The sequence below is a fragment of the Schistocerca serialis genome, chromosome 2, assembly GCF_023864345.2.
Source record: "Schistocerca serialis cubense isolate TAMUIC-IGC-003099 chromosome 2, iqSchSeri2.2, whole genome shotgun sequence".
Classification (NCBI taxonomy): Eukaryota; Metazoa; Arthropoda; class Insecta; order Orthoptera; family Acrididae; genus Schistocerca; species Schistocerca serialis.
The window spans coordinates 1080840539-1080859697 of record NC_064639.1 but is presented as its reverse complement, the minus strand read 5'-3'; the positions used below and the strand labels follow the sequence as shown (position 1 = coordinate 1080859697).

At 42.6% G+C, this 19159-nt stretch overlaps 1 protein-coding gene across 1 annotated transcript in view; it reads left to right on the top strand.

The window, feature by feature from the left end:
- The window catches only part of LOC126456634 (uncharacterized), a 135135-nt gene that overhangs the window by 36020 nt on the left and 79956 nt on the right, over positions 1–19159 (top strand). Inside the window, exon 2 of the mRNA XM_050092378.1 lies at positions 15596–15995. Coding sequence (XP_049948335.1) covers positions 15596–15995 — 400 coding nt within the window. The remainder of the gene's footprint in view (positions 1–15595; positions 15996–19159) is intronic.

Below are 19159 nucleotides of genomic sequence, written 5' to 3'. Positions count from 1 at the left end.
TGCTGTAAATTTGTGGGGAGCTAGACAAGGGGGATGGTGACAGACAGGGGACCTGGTGTGGCTGTAATGTGGTGGACTGTACTGTCCTGAATGGCACAAATTGTGTTTGGTCTAATGGAGTGTGTGTGGAGCAAGTCCAGGAAGTGGGGTGTGATGTGATTCGCTGTCACAGTTAACATACACGGCATTGTCTCAGGAGCACACTTGAGTGGGGTTGTGACACTTCACTAACATGAGAAGTGTCCATAGTACCAGGTCCACGGTAGTGAGCTACATGTACTGATGTGGTAGCATCCATGATTCGTCTCCATGGTTGCTCCTTGGTGGGGTGCATGATCTTGTTGTTGTGATATAATGCTGTGTACTTGGCTGCCTTTAAGTGTACCTGGTTGAAAAGTGCATTGCTTCGTAGCTTCAGATGAAGTAGTGTGTGCCAGCAGGCTGACCACACCATGACTCGAATGCTGACCATCGCATCATAAAACACAAGTGCATGATTTAAGTCAAGTAGTAATTCATAGTGCCAGAGGAAGTCAGCTCCCAGGAATGGTTCAACTGTCTCTGCTACTAGGAATGTCCAAGGTATTTGCATATCTGTGCTGATCTTGAATGTGATTAGGTTAGATTAGATTCAGTTTTCATTCCACAGACCTAAAAATGAGATGATCCTCATGGGTGTGGAACAAGTCAGAAAATCTCAAATAAAAAGCATAAAACATTTGAATATATTACCCACATCCTTTATTATTTGTCAGGAGATTGTCAAAATACGGCAATACATTATAGTAAACTGGAACTGCTAATATTGACAGAACTAACACACTGTCAGAATGAAACATAATTATGCACTTTTAATGAATGTATCATACATAAAATACCTAATTGTGACTGTTGTGAGCAAGTGATGTCAGTGCTGAAATCTAACAGACATTTTTACTGAAGTTGGTCCAACAGTGCCTGCTAAGACATTCATCTACAGATTAGAAGAAGGAGTTGTCTATCAAAAAGCCTTCCAAACTCTGTTTAAAATGTGCTTTACCTTAAACCAAATTATAAATGGTTGCTGTCAATTTATTGAAAAGTGTGTTTTCGTGAATATTGGACCCCTTTTTGGATCAAGGTAAGTGATTTTAGGTCTTTATGTAGTTTGTTCTTATTGCTAGTTTTGATAGTATGTATTGAGCTACTGGCTGGAAATAGAGACATAGTACTTGCAACAAATTTCATTAAGGAATAAATACACTGAGAAGCAGTGGTTTGAATACCCAGTTCTTTGAACAGGTTTCCACATGAAGTTCTTGAATTTAAATCACAAATGGGTTTTACATGCTTTTGCACACTAAAAACTTTTGCTCAGATGATGAGTTACCCCAGAATATGATCCCATATGACACAATAGAATGAAAGTAAGCAAAGTATATAAGTTTTTGATATTTATATCCCCTACATCTGACATCATTTTCACTGCAAATACAGGCTTGTTTAGGCACTTCAGCAATTCTGTGGTATGCCTTTCCCAACAGAATTTATTGTTGAGTTGTAATAGCAGAAATTTAACACTGTCAACCTCTTCAATCTGTATGTCTTACTGGTTCTGAACTGCATTTAGTTGGTCTGTGATGTTCGCCTGCTTTATTTCTTCACTGGTATTCCTCAGTGCTGACATTCTACATTGTTATACCAGCTGAAAAATGAGGGGTGGAAGCTCAACACTGACTACTGTAAATGATGCAGCCAACAGTTGTACAGTCGCATCTCACAATTCTTTACTTTCAGCTCACAATCCCCAATATTACACAGTTATATGGACAGTTCAGTTTGGTTAACTTTTGGTGAGCCTCATTAATAGTTTGCAGGCAAACATCAGCATACTGCTACAATAGTTTGCTGTTGAATTTCTGTGAGAAGTAAATACCTAACCACACAGTTCACTATTTCTCACATAAATTGAACAGACACTGTCATTGTTTTAACACACAGCCTATTTACGCTATACTAATTCCACTGTTCAGTTGACACATTACTATAACTGATACAGACTTCCTGTCTGAAAACTGGCCATGGGCCAACTGCCTTGGAACCAAAAATCAGGCTTTTATATAGCCTCACAATAATAGGTACTGAAACTATTCATTGTTTGATGTTTACGTTACAGAAGTTACAATTAAAACATAACTAATTCAGTTAACCGAATACCTCAAAAATTCCTTCTTTTTAACAGTTTCTTCTACTACAAGGGTTAAGCCAAATCATTTGTTTAAATGATGAAATTAACAGATATAGTTATACAAATCATACTTTTGACAAAACTGATGATTACTTTGGAATTAATTAAGGGTTGACTTTGTTAATATATTTTCGAATTTATGAATTTAAGGAAGCGGATGGCAAAACAGGAGAGGAAGTAAAGAGATCCCAACTTGCTTCATCACAGGTCTTTTCAGAGTTTGATGGAACTGAATTAGCTTTAAACACTTTATTTGTGTCAGTGAAAATGTGATTAGTAGCCATTTCTAAATCTGTACTTAATTTATATATAAAAACAAAGATGAGGTGACTTACCGAACAAAAGCGCTGGCAGGTCGATAGACACACAAACAAACACAAACACACACACAAAATTCAAGCTTTCGCAACAAACTGTTGCCTCATCAGGAAAGAGGGAAGGAGAGGGGAAGACGAAAGGAAGTGGGTTTTAAGGGAGAGGGTAAGGAGACATTCCAATCCCGGGATCGGAAAGACTTACCTTAGGGGGAAAAAAGGACAGGTATACACTCGCACACACGCACATATCCATCCACACATACAGACACAAGCAGACATATTTAAAGACCTTAATTTGCTATTTATTGCAATGTTTGTATGATCTGCAAACAAAACAAACTTAGCATCTGGTAATGTAACAGACGAGAGGTCATTAATACACACAAGACAAAGCAACAGACCCAAGATGGAGCCTTGAGGAACACCACATGTAATTCATTCCCAATGAAATGAAGATTAATGGTTAAGTCCACAAGTTCACAATGACATTCTTTGTTTCCTGTTAGTTAGGTAAGACTCAAACCATTCTGCAGCACTGCCTTACTTAAGAGAATGCTGTGATTCACACAGTCGAAGACTTTTGACAGGTCACAGGAAATGCCAGTAGCCTCTAATCTGTTATTAAAGAATTGAGTACATTCCCACTAAATATGTAAATAGTCTTCTCTATATGAGAAGACTTAAGGAATCTGAACTGTGACTTTGACAATACATTATTTGAAGTCAGAAGCTTAAGAAGATGCTTGAACACAACCTTTTCATTATTTTTGGAAAAGGTCACAAAAGTGAAATTGGTTGATAGTTTGACAGTAACTCTTTAACCCCTTCTTGTAAAAAGACTTAACTTCAGCCAATCTGGAAATGTTCCACTCATAAGAGATTGATTATACAAATAACTTAAGAAACAACTCAGCTCACATGAGCACATTTTGATTAACTTCATTGATATGTTATCATAACCACTACAATACTTTGGATGTTACTTCCTTGGGAGACGTGAGAGTCATTTCCATTTTACCAAAGTTATTTGTAAAGACTGTGGTGTGCAGTTCCAGAAACTGTGATTATAGTCTCATTGGCCGAGTGCAGTTGCAGTGGTGACTGCGACAGTGTAGCAGGTATGAGAGCAGGTGGAAGAGTGCTCACATTGGCCCTGGTATCAACAAGGAAATACATGTGCAGGCACATGTCATGGATGAATAGTCAGTTTATAGATGTTGACTCTGAAATTATTGGTATATCTGAACACTTCTTAAATAAGGAGATAATTCAGAGGCTTCCTTTACCAGGATACAGGTTGGCTGGCAGCTTTTCTAGGAGCTCTTTGTGGTGTGGGGGAGTAGCCATGTATGTGAAAAACGGTATCCCATTTGAGTCAATTGATGTTTCAAAGTACTGCACTGAAAAGGTGTTTGAATGTTGTGCAGGTGTGGTTAAATTTAGTGGAGCTAAGCTTCTTACAGTTGTTATTTATAGATCCCCAGACTCCGATTTCACAACTTTGTTGCTAAAGCTAGAGGAAGTTCTTGCTTCACTTTATAGGAAACACAAAAAGTTAGTTATACGTGGTGACTTCAATATTAATTGTATAAGTGATTGTGCAAAGAAAAGGATGCTGGTAGACCTCCTTAATTCATATAATCTTATGCAAACCGTATTCTTTCCAACGAGAGTGCAAGGGAACAGTAGAACAACCATAGACAATATTTTTGTTCATTCCTCATTACTAGAAGGGTATTCTGTTAGCAAAAAGGTGAATGGCCTTTCAGATCATGAAGCACAAATTTTAACTCTAAAAGATTTTTGTGCTGCAACACATGTTAAATATAGTTATCAACTTTTTAGGAAAGCTGATCCAGTTTCTGTAGAGACCTTTGTAAACCTTATCAATGAACAAGAGTGGCAAGATGTTTATAGTGCTGATACAGTAGACGATAAATATAATGCTTTCCTCAAGACTTTTCTCGTGCTCTTTGAAAGTTGCTTTCCATTAGAACGTTCAAAACAGGGTACTAGCACAAACAGGCAGCCTGGGTGGCTGACAAAAGGGATAAGAATATCTTATAGAACAAAGTGGCAATTATATCAAAATATTAGAAACAGTCACAATCTAAATGCAGCAGCCCATTACAAACAGTATTGTAAGGTGCTTAAAAAAGTTGTTAGGAAGGCAAAAAGTATGTGGTACGCAGATAGAATAGCTAGGTCTCAGGATAAAATTAAAACCATATGGTCAGTCATAAAGGAAGTGGCTGGTCTGCAGAGACAGGTCAAGGATATTGAATCAGTGCATAGTGGGAATGTCCATGTTACTGATAAGTCACATATATGTACAGTATTTAATAATCACTTTCTGAATATAGCAGGTGAACTAAATAGAAACCTAGTCCCGTCAGGGAATCATATAGCGCTCTTAGAAAAAAGTGTTCCGAGACTGTTACCTGAAATGCTCCTCCATGATACTGACAAGAGGGAGATTGAGTTAATAATTAAATCACTAAAGACCAAGAACTCTCATGGATATGATGGGGTATCTAGCATAATACTGAAGTATTGTTCTATGTATGTTAGCCCAGTACTTGTAACTTTTCCTTTAGGAGTGGTCGGTTTCCTGACTGATTAAAGTACTCAGTAGTGAAGCCATTTTATAAAAAGGGAGACAGGGATAATGTTGACAGTTATAGACCTATTTCTATGCCATCGGTGTTTGCTAAAGTTGTCGAGAGGGTTGTATATACAAGGTTACTGGAGCATTTAAATTCACATAATTTGCTGTCAAATGTACAGTTTTGTTTTAGAACTGGCTTAACAACTGAAAATGCTATATTTTCTTTTCTCTGTGAGGTTTTGGATGGATTAAATAAAAGGCTGCGAACGTTTTTGATTTAACGAAGGCTTTTGGCTGTGTTGACCACAAAATATTACTGCAGAAGTTGGACCATTATGGAGTAAGGGGAGTAGCTTACAATTGGTTCACCTCTTACTTTAAGAACAGAAAGCAGAAGGTAATTCTCCACAATATTGAGAGTGGTAGTGATGTTTAGTCCCAATGGGGCACTGTTTAGTGGGGCGTTCCCCAAGGGTCGGTGCTGGGGCAACTAAAGTTGAAACAGTATCAAATAATGTAGTTCATGAAATAAGTTCGTGGCTTGTGAAAATAATTTGATGCTAAATCACAGTAAGACTCAGTTTTTACAGTTACTAACTCACAATTCAACAAGAACTGATATTTTGTTCAGATAGAATGGGCATATTATAAGCGAGACAGATCAGTTCATGTTCCTAGGCATTCGGATAGATAGTAAATGATATGCCTTCTAGTATTACAGGTGATTCAAAAATATTTCTGTTTGCTGATGACACCAGCTTGGTAGTGAAGGATCTTGTGTGTAATATTGAAACAGTATCAAATAATGTAGTTCATGAAATAAGTTCGTGGCTTGTGAAAATAATTTGATGCTAAATCACAGTAAGACTCAGTTTTTACAGTTACTAACTCACAATTCAACAAGAACTGATATTTTGTTCAGATAGAATGGGCATATTATAAGCGAGACAGATCAGTTCATGTTCCTAGGCATTCGGATAGATAGTAAGCTGTTGTGGAAAGCCCATGTTCAGGATCTTGTTCAGAAACTAAATGCTGCTTTATTTACCATTAGATCAGTATCTGAAATAAGTGACAGTCCAACACAAAAAGTAGTCTACTTCACATATTTTCATACACTTATGTCATATGGAATTATTTTTTGGGGTAATTCTTCTGATTCAAAAAGGGTATTTTTGGCTCAAAAACAGGCTGTTCAAGCTATGTGTGGTGTAAGTTCGAGAACCTCTTGTCGACCCCTATTCAATAGTCTGGGAATTCTGACATTGCCCTCACAGTATATATTTTCTTTAATGTCGTTTGTTGTTAGCAATATTAGCTTATTCCCAAGAGTTAGCAGCTTTCACTCAGTTAATACTAGGCAGAAATCAAATCTGCATGTGGAATGCACTTCCTTGATTCTTGTGCAGAAAGGAGTGCAGTATTCTGCTGCATCCATTTTCAATAAGCTACCACAAGAACTCAAAAATCTTAGCAGTAGCCCAAACACTTTTAAGTCTAAACTGAAGAGTTTCCTCATGGCTCACTCCTTCTATTCTGTCGAGGAGCTCCTGGAAGAGCTGAAAAATTAAGCAAATTCCAGTGTTACATTGTTGATTTTCTTTATTTAAACTTATTAGTTGTTGCCTGAATATGTTTCTTATATTTCATTTTATCTGTTTCCACTATCGTGTTATAATTTCATGTATTGACTCATTCCATGACCATGGAGACTTCTCCTTAATGTGGTCCCACGGAGCAATAAATAATTGCCCAAAGTAGTCTCCTTGATGACAAAATGTAGATGTGCTCAGGCATGCATGCTAGTCATTGTAGCAGATTGAGATGCTGCAACAGTGCTGTTTTGTTGTGGTGTGCAGAGGCATTTTGTTAATAAAGAGTGGCCTGGTGCACCTGGTTGCACACGAGTTGGGATAGACACAGGGTTGCTTGCAGTGCTGTGCGTCCTGCCAAAATATGTTGTGAAACCAGCAGCAGCATTGTTGTGTATTGGAGGGAAGGGTAGTGTAGGTGATGAATTTGATGGCATGGATTTTGTTTACATGCAGAGCTGGGGTGGTAGCCAGATGGGGAGGTGACAGCCTCAGCTGTCGTGGTAGGTGACAGTTATCTGCTGGAGCCATGAAAGGCACTCGGTGTGGTAGAGCCAGGAAGTATGGCCCAGTTCAGGTTGATCTGGCTGTCATGGGCAGTCTGTGGCTAGACAGAATGTCAGAGCAGCTTTCCTGACATTGTACAAAATTGATTTTGGTGCAGGCATACTGGGCATCAGCTGCAGTGCTGTTGGTTTTTGATTAGAATGTGATGTTGTGATAATGCCTGAATTCTGTCACTGACTCAAAGTTTAAACTCCAGTGGTGCCTCCTCATGTGTTAGCATCACCTTTTGGATATTCTCTGGAAGTTTTAGGAGCTGAAGTGTCTGTAGTGTGCAATCAGGCAGGAGTGTTGGGTCAATTAGAACTTGTAGGTGGTGCCACAGTGAAGAAGGCATGCCATTGCCCAAAGTAGTCTCCTTGATGACAAAATGTAGATGTGCTCAGGCATGCATGCTAGTCATTGTAGCAGTAGTGTCTTGGCAGTTTTGTATTTGTGAGAAGCAGCAACATCTGAAAGCAAGTTGTTAATAAGGTCCACACTGTCTCCGAGGTGGTTAAGAAGACTGGAAAACTTCTCGTTGTCCCAAATGATGCCCCTGGCTGACATTAAACACTCGCTGAGGGTAAACCACATGGCAGTAAATACTTCACAAAACAACAGTAGTTTCAAATAATTGGTGGGTGGTATGATGGCTGTCAGTATCTTGACTGTAAGGCACAATCAAGGGGTGCATGTGGGATGGCATGGGAGATGCAGGAGGTGTGTGAGCGTCAGTGCAAAAGACGGGCAGGAAATGCAGCTTGACATAGGGAGGTGCATGATGAGGCAGGTCATGCTGTAGTGTGGTGGCATTGGTGTTATGCACTGATGTGAAAAGGACTCACATGGCTGTTCAAAGGATGACTGTGCTTGTGAGTGAAGTTCCAGACCCAATGTGGTCAAACTTACCCAATGTCAGTTGTCTGAGACAGCAGAAAATGCATGAGGTCCTGTCACCATAAAGAAGGAAGGTGCAGTCCATTTATTATCCACCAGCACTGTTTGTGTTTCATGGAGTTTGTATAGATGTGCAGTCATTTGCAGCACAGCTAACACAGGTATGATGTCACTCAAACCAGAAGGCAGCAGTATATGGCCCTGCTGAGCTGAGGTCATGAAAAATGCATTCTTGGAGTCTATAGTTGGTTTTGGTGCTGAGTGCAGGTGATGCAAATGTGAAGCACAGTGCTGACGTGGAAGGGAGTTCATTGTGATCCCTGACATGGCTGGGATATGAGTGATGTCTTACAGTGTCTTGCAGAACTCAGATTTAGTCACAAAAGTCAGAACAGGATTTGGAAAATCAGGTTGCACAGGTACTAAAAGGTGATGTAAATTTTGATTCTGTGGTCTGTTGACAGATGGATGATGAAACGGAATGATGGAGTTTGTAAAGGGACACACTCCTCTAGCATCACTCTTTTTTAACAGAAGTCATCGATACCAAAAATAAGAACAACTTTTTAAAGAGATTAATATTATCTTAGCTGTATTTCTAAAATAATTTCATATGATTTTGTATATGATTTGGTATATTTCAGGTTATAATGTATAAGAAGAATTTACTTTATTTTCATTGTTACAATTGATATGCACTGTCTCTGTATGTACAGTTAAAAATACTTTTCTTTTAGAAACAGTTGAAATTATGAAATATTCGGCCCACTTAAAATTCCTATAATTAATTGCTCAACCTGAAGCTAATTATTAATTTTGCTTCTGGATTCATTTATAAGATAATAACAAAAATTAACAGAAGTCATTTGTCAAGAAAGTTTGTAAACTCTTTGCAATATTGTTAGTACTGCAGAATGGCTTACTAGTCGGCATGCCTCTGATGTGATATGACGTGTTTCTATGTTTGGCAATAACATTGTAATTTTTGGGTTTGAAGTGTAAATTGCAAAGAAAGTGTGGTATAGAAAAATGTGATGATAGAATAAAAAATTACAGAAACAGAAATTATGGAGTAAGCGTACTTCAGCATTATCATCTCATTTGGAATCTACAAAATCAAAAAAGAAAGATAAATACAAACTATTTGTGAAATTAATTTGTTTGTGAGCTTGTGTGCTTGTTAACAAAATGAATAGAGATGACGGTAGTAGTGATGTAAAAATGAAAGCTGTAGGACCTAGCCAGGATGTCTTTGAACTGAGTGAAATCATAATCAGCAAAAAAACAGTAAAAACTGATATGTTGCAGTTGATTTTAGCAAAACTAGAGAAAAGTTGATGTCGTAGAAAATTAATTTATTGTTTTGGACAATGAGTTAATTGTTGTATCTGCAAGACAGCCGAAATATGTTCATGATGTCAAGGTTGAACAGAAGGCTGTAGTGGTAAAAATGGAACAAAACTAAGCAGTTTAGATCAAAATATTTTAAATGTTGTAAACAATATGAAAAATAATGTAACTGTATTAGATCAAAAAATTTCAGCAGTTCAAGAAAGTTGTCTGAATCAAAGTCTGTCTGCAAACAATAGTATTGCATGGTCCAGCACCCCTACCAAAAGTTTTCCATCAGATAATTTACATCAAGTGGATTTTCTGCACCACTGCAGAGATAGTTTTGTGTCAGGCATGAATTGTAATCAAAAAATTAAATATTTAAGAGATTTCTTGAAGGTGAAGCTCTGTCTTGGGTAAATCTAAATTTAAGTCAGTGGGATTCGTACCAAAGTTCTGAAAAAGATTTTTTAAATAAATTTGGTTGGAAGCTGAACAGGGGAGAATCAAAAGTGAATTTTTGAATGGTCCTAATTATAGGAATAGGGATGACACTATGAAAGAGTTTTGTAAGAACCAGCTCAAAAAATTAGCACTTCTTGACAAACCAGTTGATGAAATGACCTTGATTGATGCACTTAAAAGGAGATTAGCAGAAAGATTGCAGTGTGATTTAGTAGACGGACCTGCCGATTGCCTTGAATAATTTTTATGATATGTTGACAGGCTGGAGAGGGCAGTAGAAACAAGCATGTACCATAACAATCAAAATGATAGAGATCGCAATAGTGACAACTATAGAAACAAGGATAATGGTAATTTTTATCAGGGTCAGAATGGTAGACAGATAGAAATTTTGAACCTCAGCAGAACAGGAACAATGGGGCTAACCATGGGCAATTTAATAGGAGAAACAATCATATAGGAAATGGCAGTCTGCCTCAATGAAGGTCAACAGTTTTGGTGCGAGGAAACACAACAAGTAGAGGACCCCCAATTTACACTTACAATTAGACAACAATAACAGTATTAATAATGTGGTACAGGTATCGGAAGTTGAACAGAAAGAATATCAGATTTCTCATTTATGTTTTGATCACAAAGTCTGTAATACTATGTTTAATTATACTGATGTAGGTAATAATCACAAATCAGAATATGAGAGTAATGAGAATTTTGATGTAGTGTGTACTAATGATTTCTCCTCTTGGTCGGAAAACAGTGTTAGTGGTATATGTAAAGCAGGTGATGACTGTACTGGATATGAATTAGGTGGTATTTTTGATGTAGATGTGAATGAGAGCTGTGAAATGACTGAGGATAGTAAGCCTGAAACTAGTAGCTAATTGCAAATTGTTATATCCCAGCCAGTAATGCCAACCGAGCCCGCTGCCAAAAGGTTGGCAGCATCAAAGTCCGGACGCCGTCCGCATAAGCAGCGCCAGCGATACAGGAAATCGCCGCAAGTCTGCGCGCGCCACCGCTGGCTTCTGTCTTCTTAAGCGCTGGAGTCGCGAGCGCTAACACAGTTCTGTGTTCGCCGCTCAGCTGTATACTCGCCACTGATTTGTGTACTTGCTAGTCAGTTGTGTGTTCATCGCAGCAGAGTTGTTGTTTGTCGTCAGCCGACGTTGACCTAGCCGCTCCGACTCGAACTAGACTTCACTACTGTGTTTCTGTATCTTCGTTAATAAAGATAAGTACCGACTTTTATTTAATCAGTGTGTTTGGGTTTTCATCTTTCTGTTCACTGTTCCAGCGGACCGGTCGGCCCGCTATTAAAAGTGTGGCGGTGACTTCGTAAGCCGTTTCTACAGCGAATTGCTTGTCGCTACGAACACCACCACAAAACTGGCGACGAGGACTTTCGAACTCGTGTGCAGGGCTGGTTCAACTTGTTTCTGGTTATACTAATTATAGCGATAGAATTTTGGGGGCTGGTTTAATTTGTGTTCACTATGTCTGCCGACTTACAACAGTTGATCTTGTTACAGAGTCAGCAAATACAAAGTCTGGTGGAAGCAATCGCCAAACAAGTGGCTAATCCTTCAACACAAAAGGAACAAGCACAGGCAGCTCCACCCTTCCGTGCTTTTGATGCATCACGAGAAGAATGGCGAGAATATTTCGCGCAGTTGCAGGCGCACATGACAGTCTACAAAATCACAGGTACTGAGCGACAGCTTTATTTAATTTCCACTGCAGGCGTGGAAGTCTATCGACTACTTTGTAAGTTGTTCCCGGAATCCCAGCCAGAAGCTTTAGACTATGACGTTGATGTTAACAAGCTTGCTGAGTATTTCGAGTCGCGAGTTCATGTGGCAGCAGCCAGATTCAAGTTCTTCAGATTAAAGAAACTGCCACATCAATCTAATAAACAGTGGTTAACAGATTTACGGGGCCTCACCTGTCAGTGCCGATTTAATTGTGTGTGTGGAGCTTCCTACAGTGATGTCATGTTATGAGACGCTATTACTCAAAACATTGCAGATTCTCGTATTCGTGCTGCTATCTTAAAGTTGCCTGACCCGTCATTAGAGACTGTGAGGAACATCATTGAAGCCCAAGATACTTTTGACTATGCTGAGTGTGAGTTAGATCAGCCATGTATTTCTCAAATTGCCTGTGCTAAGCAAGTTATGTCACGCCCGCGGCCCCACCGGCAGAGTCAGACTGTAAACACTAGCCGGCCGCGTCATGATAAACACATTTGTCAGCCGCGTGTGCAAAATGATAGAGTTAAGTCTTGCCCTAAGTGTGTTCTTGCTCATCCTCGTGAACGTTGCCCGTTGAGAAACGCGGTTTGTCACTTTTGTCAAAGGAAAGGACACATCCAGACTGTTTGTTTGCGTAAACGCAAGAACAATTCTAGTGCTGCCCAGCCAATGGATATTCATGTTCTTCAAAGCCAGCCTGCCCAGTAGGTCGCGTTTAAAGACTCTTCCACGGTTCGTGTGGGTAATAAACTTGTTCGCAATAAGCCACCCACCCAGCCCTCTGCTATGCGACCCAAGCGTAATTCAAACGCTGTAAAAAGTAATGTACAGACTGCAAGTGAAGCAGGAGTTGTTGTTCCACCCGCCCAACCCACGAGTTGTCGTAAGCAGCGAAGACGCGCTAAACGCGCTGATTTTGTGTCTTCCGCCTCCACTGCACCGATCCAGAGACAGTGTAATAAACTATTTGTGAAGCTACGCATCCAGGAGAAGACCTTCAATTTTCAATTAGACACTGGTGCGTCTGTGACTCTCATAAATAGTGCTACGTATGCGGCTATCGGCCGCCCTACACTTTCAGCGGCAAAGCATTCTTTGGCTACTTATAGTGGAGAACAAATTCCTGTGTTAGGTGTATGTAGCGTGCCAGCCACATTCCGTGGCAATACAAAAACAGTTTCATTCACAGTGCTCCGTGCTACAGACAGTGTAAACATTTTCGGATTAGACTGTTTTGACTTGTTTGGCCTGTCTATCCAAGACAATGTGTTGCAAATCAATTCTGTTGTTGTTCCTCAAGACAGCATAACCGATTTGTGTAAACGATACAGTGACATATTTAAAGACGAACTAGGTTGTGCTGCGAACTTTGCCGCTCATATTACGTTAAAAGATAATGCTCAGCCTCGATTTTGTCGTGCTCGTCCAGTGCCTCACGCCCTCCGGGCACCTGTAGAAGATGAACTTCGTCGTTGCCAAAACAACGGTGTTATTCAACCCATTTCAGCGAGCCAGTGGGCTTCTCCCTTAGTTATTATAAAGAAACCGTCTGGCAAGTTATGTTTGTGTGCTGATTTTAAGTCGACAGTTAATCCTCAGACTGTCATTGATTCTTTTCCTTTGCCTAGACCGGACGAGCTGATGGATAAGTTAGGGGAAGCTCGGATCTTTTCCAAAATTGATCTCCGTGAAGCATATTTGCAATTGCCCCTCGATGAGCAATCACAACAGTATTTTGTCATAAACACGTCGTTGGGGTTGTTCCGTTTTCTGCGTTTGCCTTTTGGTTGTGCGTCAGCTCCAGCTGCTTTTCAGCGTTTTTTGTCACAACTTCTGGCTAATGGGCCATCGTGTTGCAACAATTTAGACGATATTGTTGTGTCCGGTCGGACGCCTGCTGAACATTTCCGTAATTTGGAGTGTTTGTTTACAGTATTGTCTCAGGCAGGCCTACGTTGCAACATCGATAAATGTTCATTTTTCCTTACGGAGTTGGAGTATCTGGGACATGTTATTAATGCTCAAGGCATTCATCCCTCCCAGTCACATTTAGCAGCTATTCATGATTTGCCCGCCCCTCGCAATCTGCAGGAATTGCAAGCAGTTCTTGGCAAATTGACGTATTATATTAGGTTTATACCTAATGCATCACAGATTGTGCACCGTTGCATCGTCTCCGCCGTAAGAATGTTCCGTTTGTGTGGTCAGCTGATTGCCAATCAGCCGTTCAGCAGCTTAAAGAGGCTTTATTGAATGATCGTTGTCTGGTCCATTACGACCCTAACAAGCCTCTGGTGTTAGCTTGTGATGCCTCTTCTTTCGGCCTCGGTGCTGTGTTGTCTCACCGAGTCGGTAACACCGAACGTCCCCTTGCGTTCGCATCTAAATTGCTAACCAAAGCTCAGTGTAGTTATAGCCAATTGGACAAGGAAGCGTTGGCTATTGTGTTCGGTGTCACAAAATTCCATCACTACCTCTATGGCAGACCATTCTATTTAGTCACAGATCACAAGCCCCTGACATCACTGTTTCATCCGTCTAAACCAGTTCCTCAGCGGACAGCTCAGCGACTACAACGTTGGGCTCTTTTGTTATCACAATACCAGTATGAGATACTGTATCGCCCTACAGCTCAGCATGCAAACGCTGACGCGCTTTCTAGATTGCCGATTGCTGCGGATGATGTCTTCGATTCCTCTGACGACTCTTGCCATCAGATTGACGCCGATGAGCATCAATCCCTCCGGGATTTTCCGATTGATTATCGTCAGGTGGCACGTGAGACAGCTACGGATCCTCATCTGAGTTTACTATTACGTTTTGTTCAACGTGGTTGGCCGTCCAAGGCAAAGGACATATCGGATCCTGTGGTTCATCGCTATTATCCGCAACGTCATCTGTTGTCTGTTTCGCATGGAGTTTTGCTGTTACGCACCGAGAATGACCAGCTTCGTGTAGTGGTTCCCCAAGTGCTCCAATCCAAGGTCCTCGACTTGTTGCATCAAGGTCATTGGGGAGTGGTCCGCACCAAGCAGCTTGCCCGCCGTCATTGTACATGGATCGGCATTGATAAGCAGATTACGCAGATGTCTACAGATTGTTCGACGTGTGCCGAACACCAAGCTGCTCCGTCTCAACGCTATTTTGAGTGGGCACGCCCTGCCGGTCCCTGGCAGTGAGTACATATTGATTTTGCTGGTCCATATTGGAATTCTCGTTGGCTCATCGTGATAGATGCATTTAGTAATTTTCCGTTTGTTGTGCCCATGCAGTCTACAATGTCTGCACAAACTATACAGGCGTTGACTTCAATTTTTTGTATTGAGGGTCTTCCAGAAGTTTTAGTGTCTGACAATGGTCCACAATTTACCTCTGCTGAATTTGAAAGTTTTTGTTCTGCCAATGGCATTCGCCATGTTCTTACTCCGCCGTTCCACCCTCAATCGAATGGTGCAGCAGAACATTTTGTACGTACATTCAAGGATCATATGGACCGCCTTCGTGCTACGCACTCTCGTCAGCAGGCCCTCATCACGTTCCGTCGTCGTACCGGACCACGCCACGTGATGGCCCTTCGCCTGCGGAGCTTCTCCACGGCCGTCGTCATCGCACCCTACTACGGTTGTTGCACCCCCCGGATCGACCCGCCGCTTCTGAGCATTGCACGCGTTTTCAGCGCAACGACGGCGTTTTTTTCAGAGTTTATCACGGTCGCCGTCGTTGGGAACGTGGTACCGTCATAAGTGTCCAGGGTCGCGGTTTTTATACTGTTCAAGGTGCTACTGGGGTGCACAGGAGGCATCAGAACCAGTTGCGCCGCACTGGCCGCCCGGATTCTTCTGCTCGTTCTTTGTCCACAGATTTGGTCCGCGGCAGGTTCCAGCCACGCCTTCCGACTTCGCTGCCGCCCCCAGGGCAGCAGCAGCAGCCGTCGCCACTACTACGCCGACAGCCCGTCCCGTTGATGCCTCCCGCGCAGCTTCATCCGGGAGCGCCCCAGGTGGTCGCTCCGGCGCCTGCGGTCCCTCTTCAGTCGCCACCGCCTTCGGAGCTGATGGACGTCGACCCCTCAGCCGGGCCGCCTTCCCAAGCGGTGGCTGTGCAGCCTGTCCTGCAGCCACTTTCCTTGGGCACCCCCAAGGAGTCTGACACCGCAGCGCCTTGTCCGGCGCCCACTCAGCAGCCGTCGACGCAGCGTCAGGAGACGCTGCCTCTCTTCGTGGGTCCCGACGCCCCGGCGCGTCCAGTACCAGAAGCTGCGCCCGTGGTCACAGGCGTGCACCCTGACCTCGGTTTGCAGTCGGTGTTTCCCGAGGCCCCGCGCAGCCAATGCTGGGGTGCGGACCGGGGACTGCCACCGACAACAGTCTCCGCCCCGGTCTCTTCTGCTACGCCTGCGGCCAGACCCCTCCCCCGCCGTCGACGCTCGCCACGTCATTACTCAACGACGGTGCGGCGATTTGGGGGGGGGGAGGAGTGTTATATCTTAGCCAGTAATGCCAACCGAGCCCGCTGCCAAAAGGTTGGCAGCATCAAAGTCCGGACGCCGTCCGCATAAGCAGCGCCAGCGATACAGGAAATCGCCGCAAGTCTGCGGTTGTTGCTTGTTGTCAGACGACGTTGACCTAGCCGCTCCGACTCGAACTAGACTTCACTACTGTGTTTCTGTATCTTCGTTAATAAAGATAAGTACCGACTTTTATTTAATCAGAGTGTTTGGGTTTTCATCTTTCTGTTCACTGTTCCAGCGGACCGGTCGGCCCGCTATTAAAAGTGTGGCGGTGACTTCGTAAGCCGTTTCTACAGCGAATTGCTTGTCGCTACGAACACCGCCACAAAACAAATGAATGTAGGTGAGGCATATGACTTTGAGGGAGATGAGACTTGAGTTGATAATGATGTTGCTGATGAAGTAATTTTGGAAGGATATGATGACAATAATGATGATGATTATGGATTGTGGAATTTAAGAATGTAAGTGATGTATGTGATGATGTCAGTGAGAGTCATGGAATACCAGTCCAGTCAAAGCATTTTTACATTAATGTCATGCAGAGTAATGATCCAAACAGTAAAGGTAAGTTATCTGTAAGCCTAGAGAATAAAGGTGAAAAATTTTTGAAATTTGTTTGGGACCAAATTAATGAAACGTAGATAAATGTGCATTGTGGAGTAAGTTAGCTGTGGTTAGTCAAAATTTGTATCCAAACTGGTGGAATGAAGTGAACAAAGATCTAAGTAGGAAATGTAATTTAGACAGTAATATATTTTGTGTTCCTTCTGTAGTAAGTGATGTTGGTTGTGCTATGGAACCATTTCATGTGTTCAATCTTTACCTGATGACATGAGTAACCAAAGTAGTGATATGATACCAGCAAAGTTGATCAAGCCTTGCAAAAGCAGTGTGGATCTAGCGTTTGATGAAATTGAAAGTGACCCCTTACATGAAGTGTCTAAAGACAGAGATGATTGTTTAGTTTTTGGGTGTCCTTAGATCAAGATTGAGACTGATCAGTGGGAAGGAAGCTCTTTGACTGATATGGTAGCCCGATTTGTGTATATCTGAACAAGTCAGAGACAAGTTTAAATATAGTAAGAATTTTGTGGAAATGCCTGTGGTGTCTCTGACGCAGAGTGTCCTGTCTTTGGCACCTTCCATCTTTGAACTAGTGTTCTTATGTGAAATGTTCAACATGTAGATGTGTAACAGCCATTCTTTGTTATACGTATGAGTGGCCAATAAATGTATATTCAATATTGTGTGTTTTACCTCTCAACTAATCTTCCATGATAATCACAGTGGTAACCCCGACACTGTCATCATCTCAATGAGTATATTTGTGCTTGTTTTTGTCATTCATGAACACTGTGAGCCAGGCTGCATTGTTTCTGCCAGAATGGATCTACCAGTGTCTTTCGGTGCAAATGTAACTGGCCCCATCAACATTGTCACTTGCGACCTTGAGTGGACAAGTGTATACCCTTCGAACTTTGTTAAAAGTGAATAGTTGTTTATGCCTGGCCATGCCGGCAGCCACCTAACCTTACCTGGTTCAACATGGCTGCCGCATAGCGTGGCAGCATGATAACAGCTACAACATGGACAGTGCACACTGCCTAACCATAACGTGGTGCTGCTGGTCACCTCGACTGTGCCAGTTTCGACTACTGTTGCACCTTGGTTGCACCACAACTGCCTTCTGATCACTTCGGTAATTGTGCTACCAGTTCCACCTGGGATAGTTAGCAGGTCCACCGCCCTGTGCCTCCACTACAACTGCCCCCCGCCTGCTGTTGCAACAGCACCGGTTGTTACACCCACACCACATTCTTCATCAGGCTTGCTAATTGAACACAGCTTGCCGGCTTATATGCCTGCCCCCTCTGTATCATGTGCTGCATGCACTCACCGCCCCACCCAGACCTCGGACAATGCACCATTCACCGCTACTGCACTTCCTGCGTCAGAGGCATCCTGCTCTGCTCACACCAATCTCCATCTGCCGGTGCTGCCTCAACACGTGCTACCAGCCAGGTTCCCTAAGCTACCTGCATTGCAAAAAGACAACCCAAAAACTCAGTTTGCCTCAGCGGACCCCCTCCTGGGACATCCATGGCATTTCAGATGGTAGCACCAATTTTGTCTACCTGGTGAGCCATCTCCACTCACATGCACCCCTCATCAGCGACTTGCTCCTCTCACCACCTGCCTCACACACATATTCGACAACCAAATCATTGCTTCTTGAGTGCCTTTTCTCCCCTCCAGTGGAGGCTATCCATCACTTTATTCACGAGGAGCATCTAGATGACAGCACCTGTTCGCATCTTTGGCAGCCACTATGTGCATTAATTGATGACCAATCATTGCCTGATGCTGCCCTTTGGATGTTGTGGAAGGTCAAAATGCCTTTGGATCTGCAGCTTCATCTACTGTCTCATGTTGCTGACTCACTCGAGGTTTCATTATGCATGGCAGATCAGACTTATGCCATCATTCATCACCAACACCGCCTGTCACAAACGAAATCTCCACCATCCTCAGTTGGCATGCCTGGACATCTGGTTCTGTGCCCTGTTGGCAGAGGCCAGCGCGCTTGCCTTGGCACCTCAGCTGCCTATCAGGAGCTGCCACCTAGCAGCCTACAGGATGTACTGCCAGTGGGCTCCTGACAGCCACCGACCTCGCCTGAGCAGCAGCTCAATTGGCTGTCGGTCCTGCCACAGACAGTTGCAACTCCTGTCCACAAAGCACTGGCCCACCAACCAGCCTACACACTGTGCTGGTTCCTCGCTACTTACAGGGATGCCACCCGCAACTGCCGCACGCCCTGCACCTACCCAAATGAGACTGGCAGGCATGTTTGTGCACCATGTCCCACCACGTACCTTCACGGCACCTATCTTCTGAAGCTGCATCACCC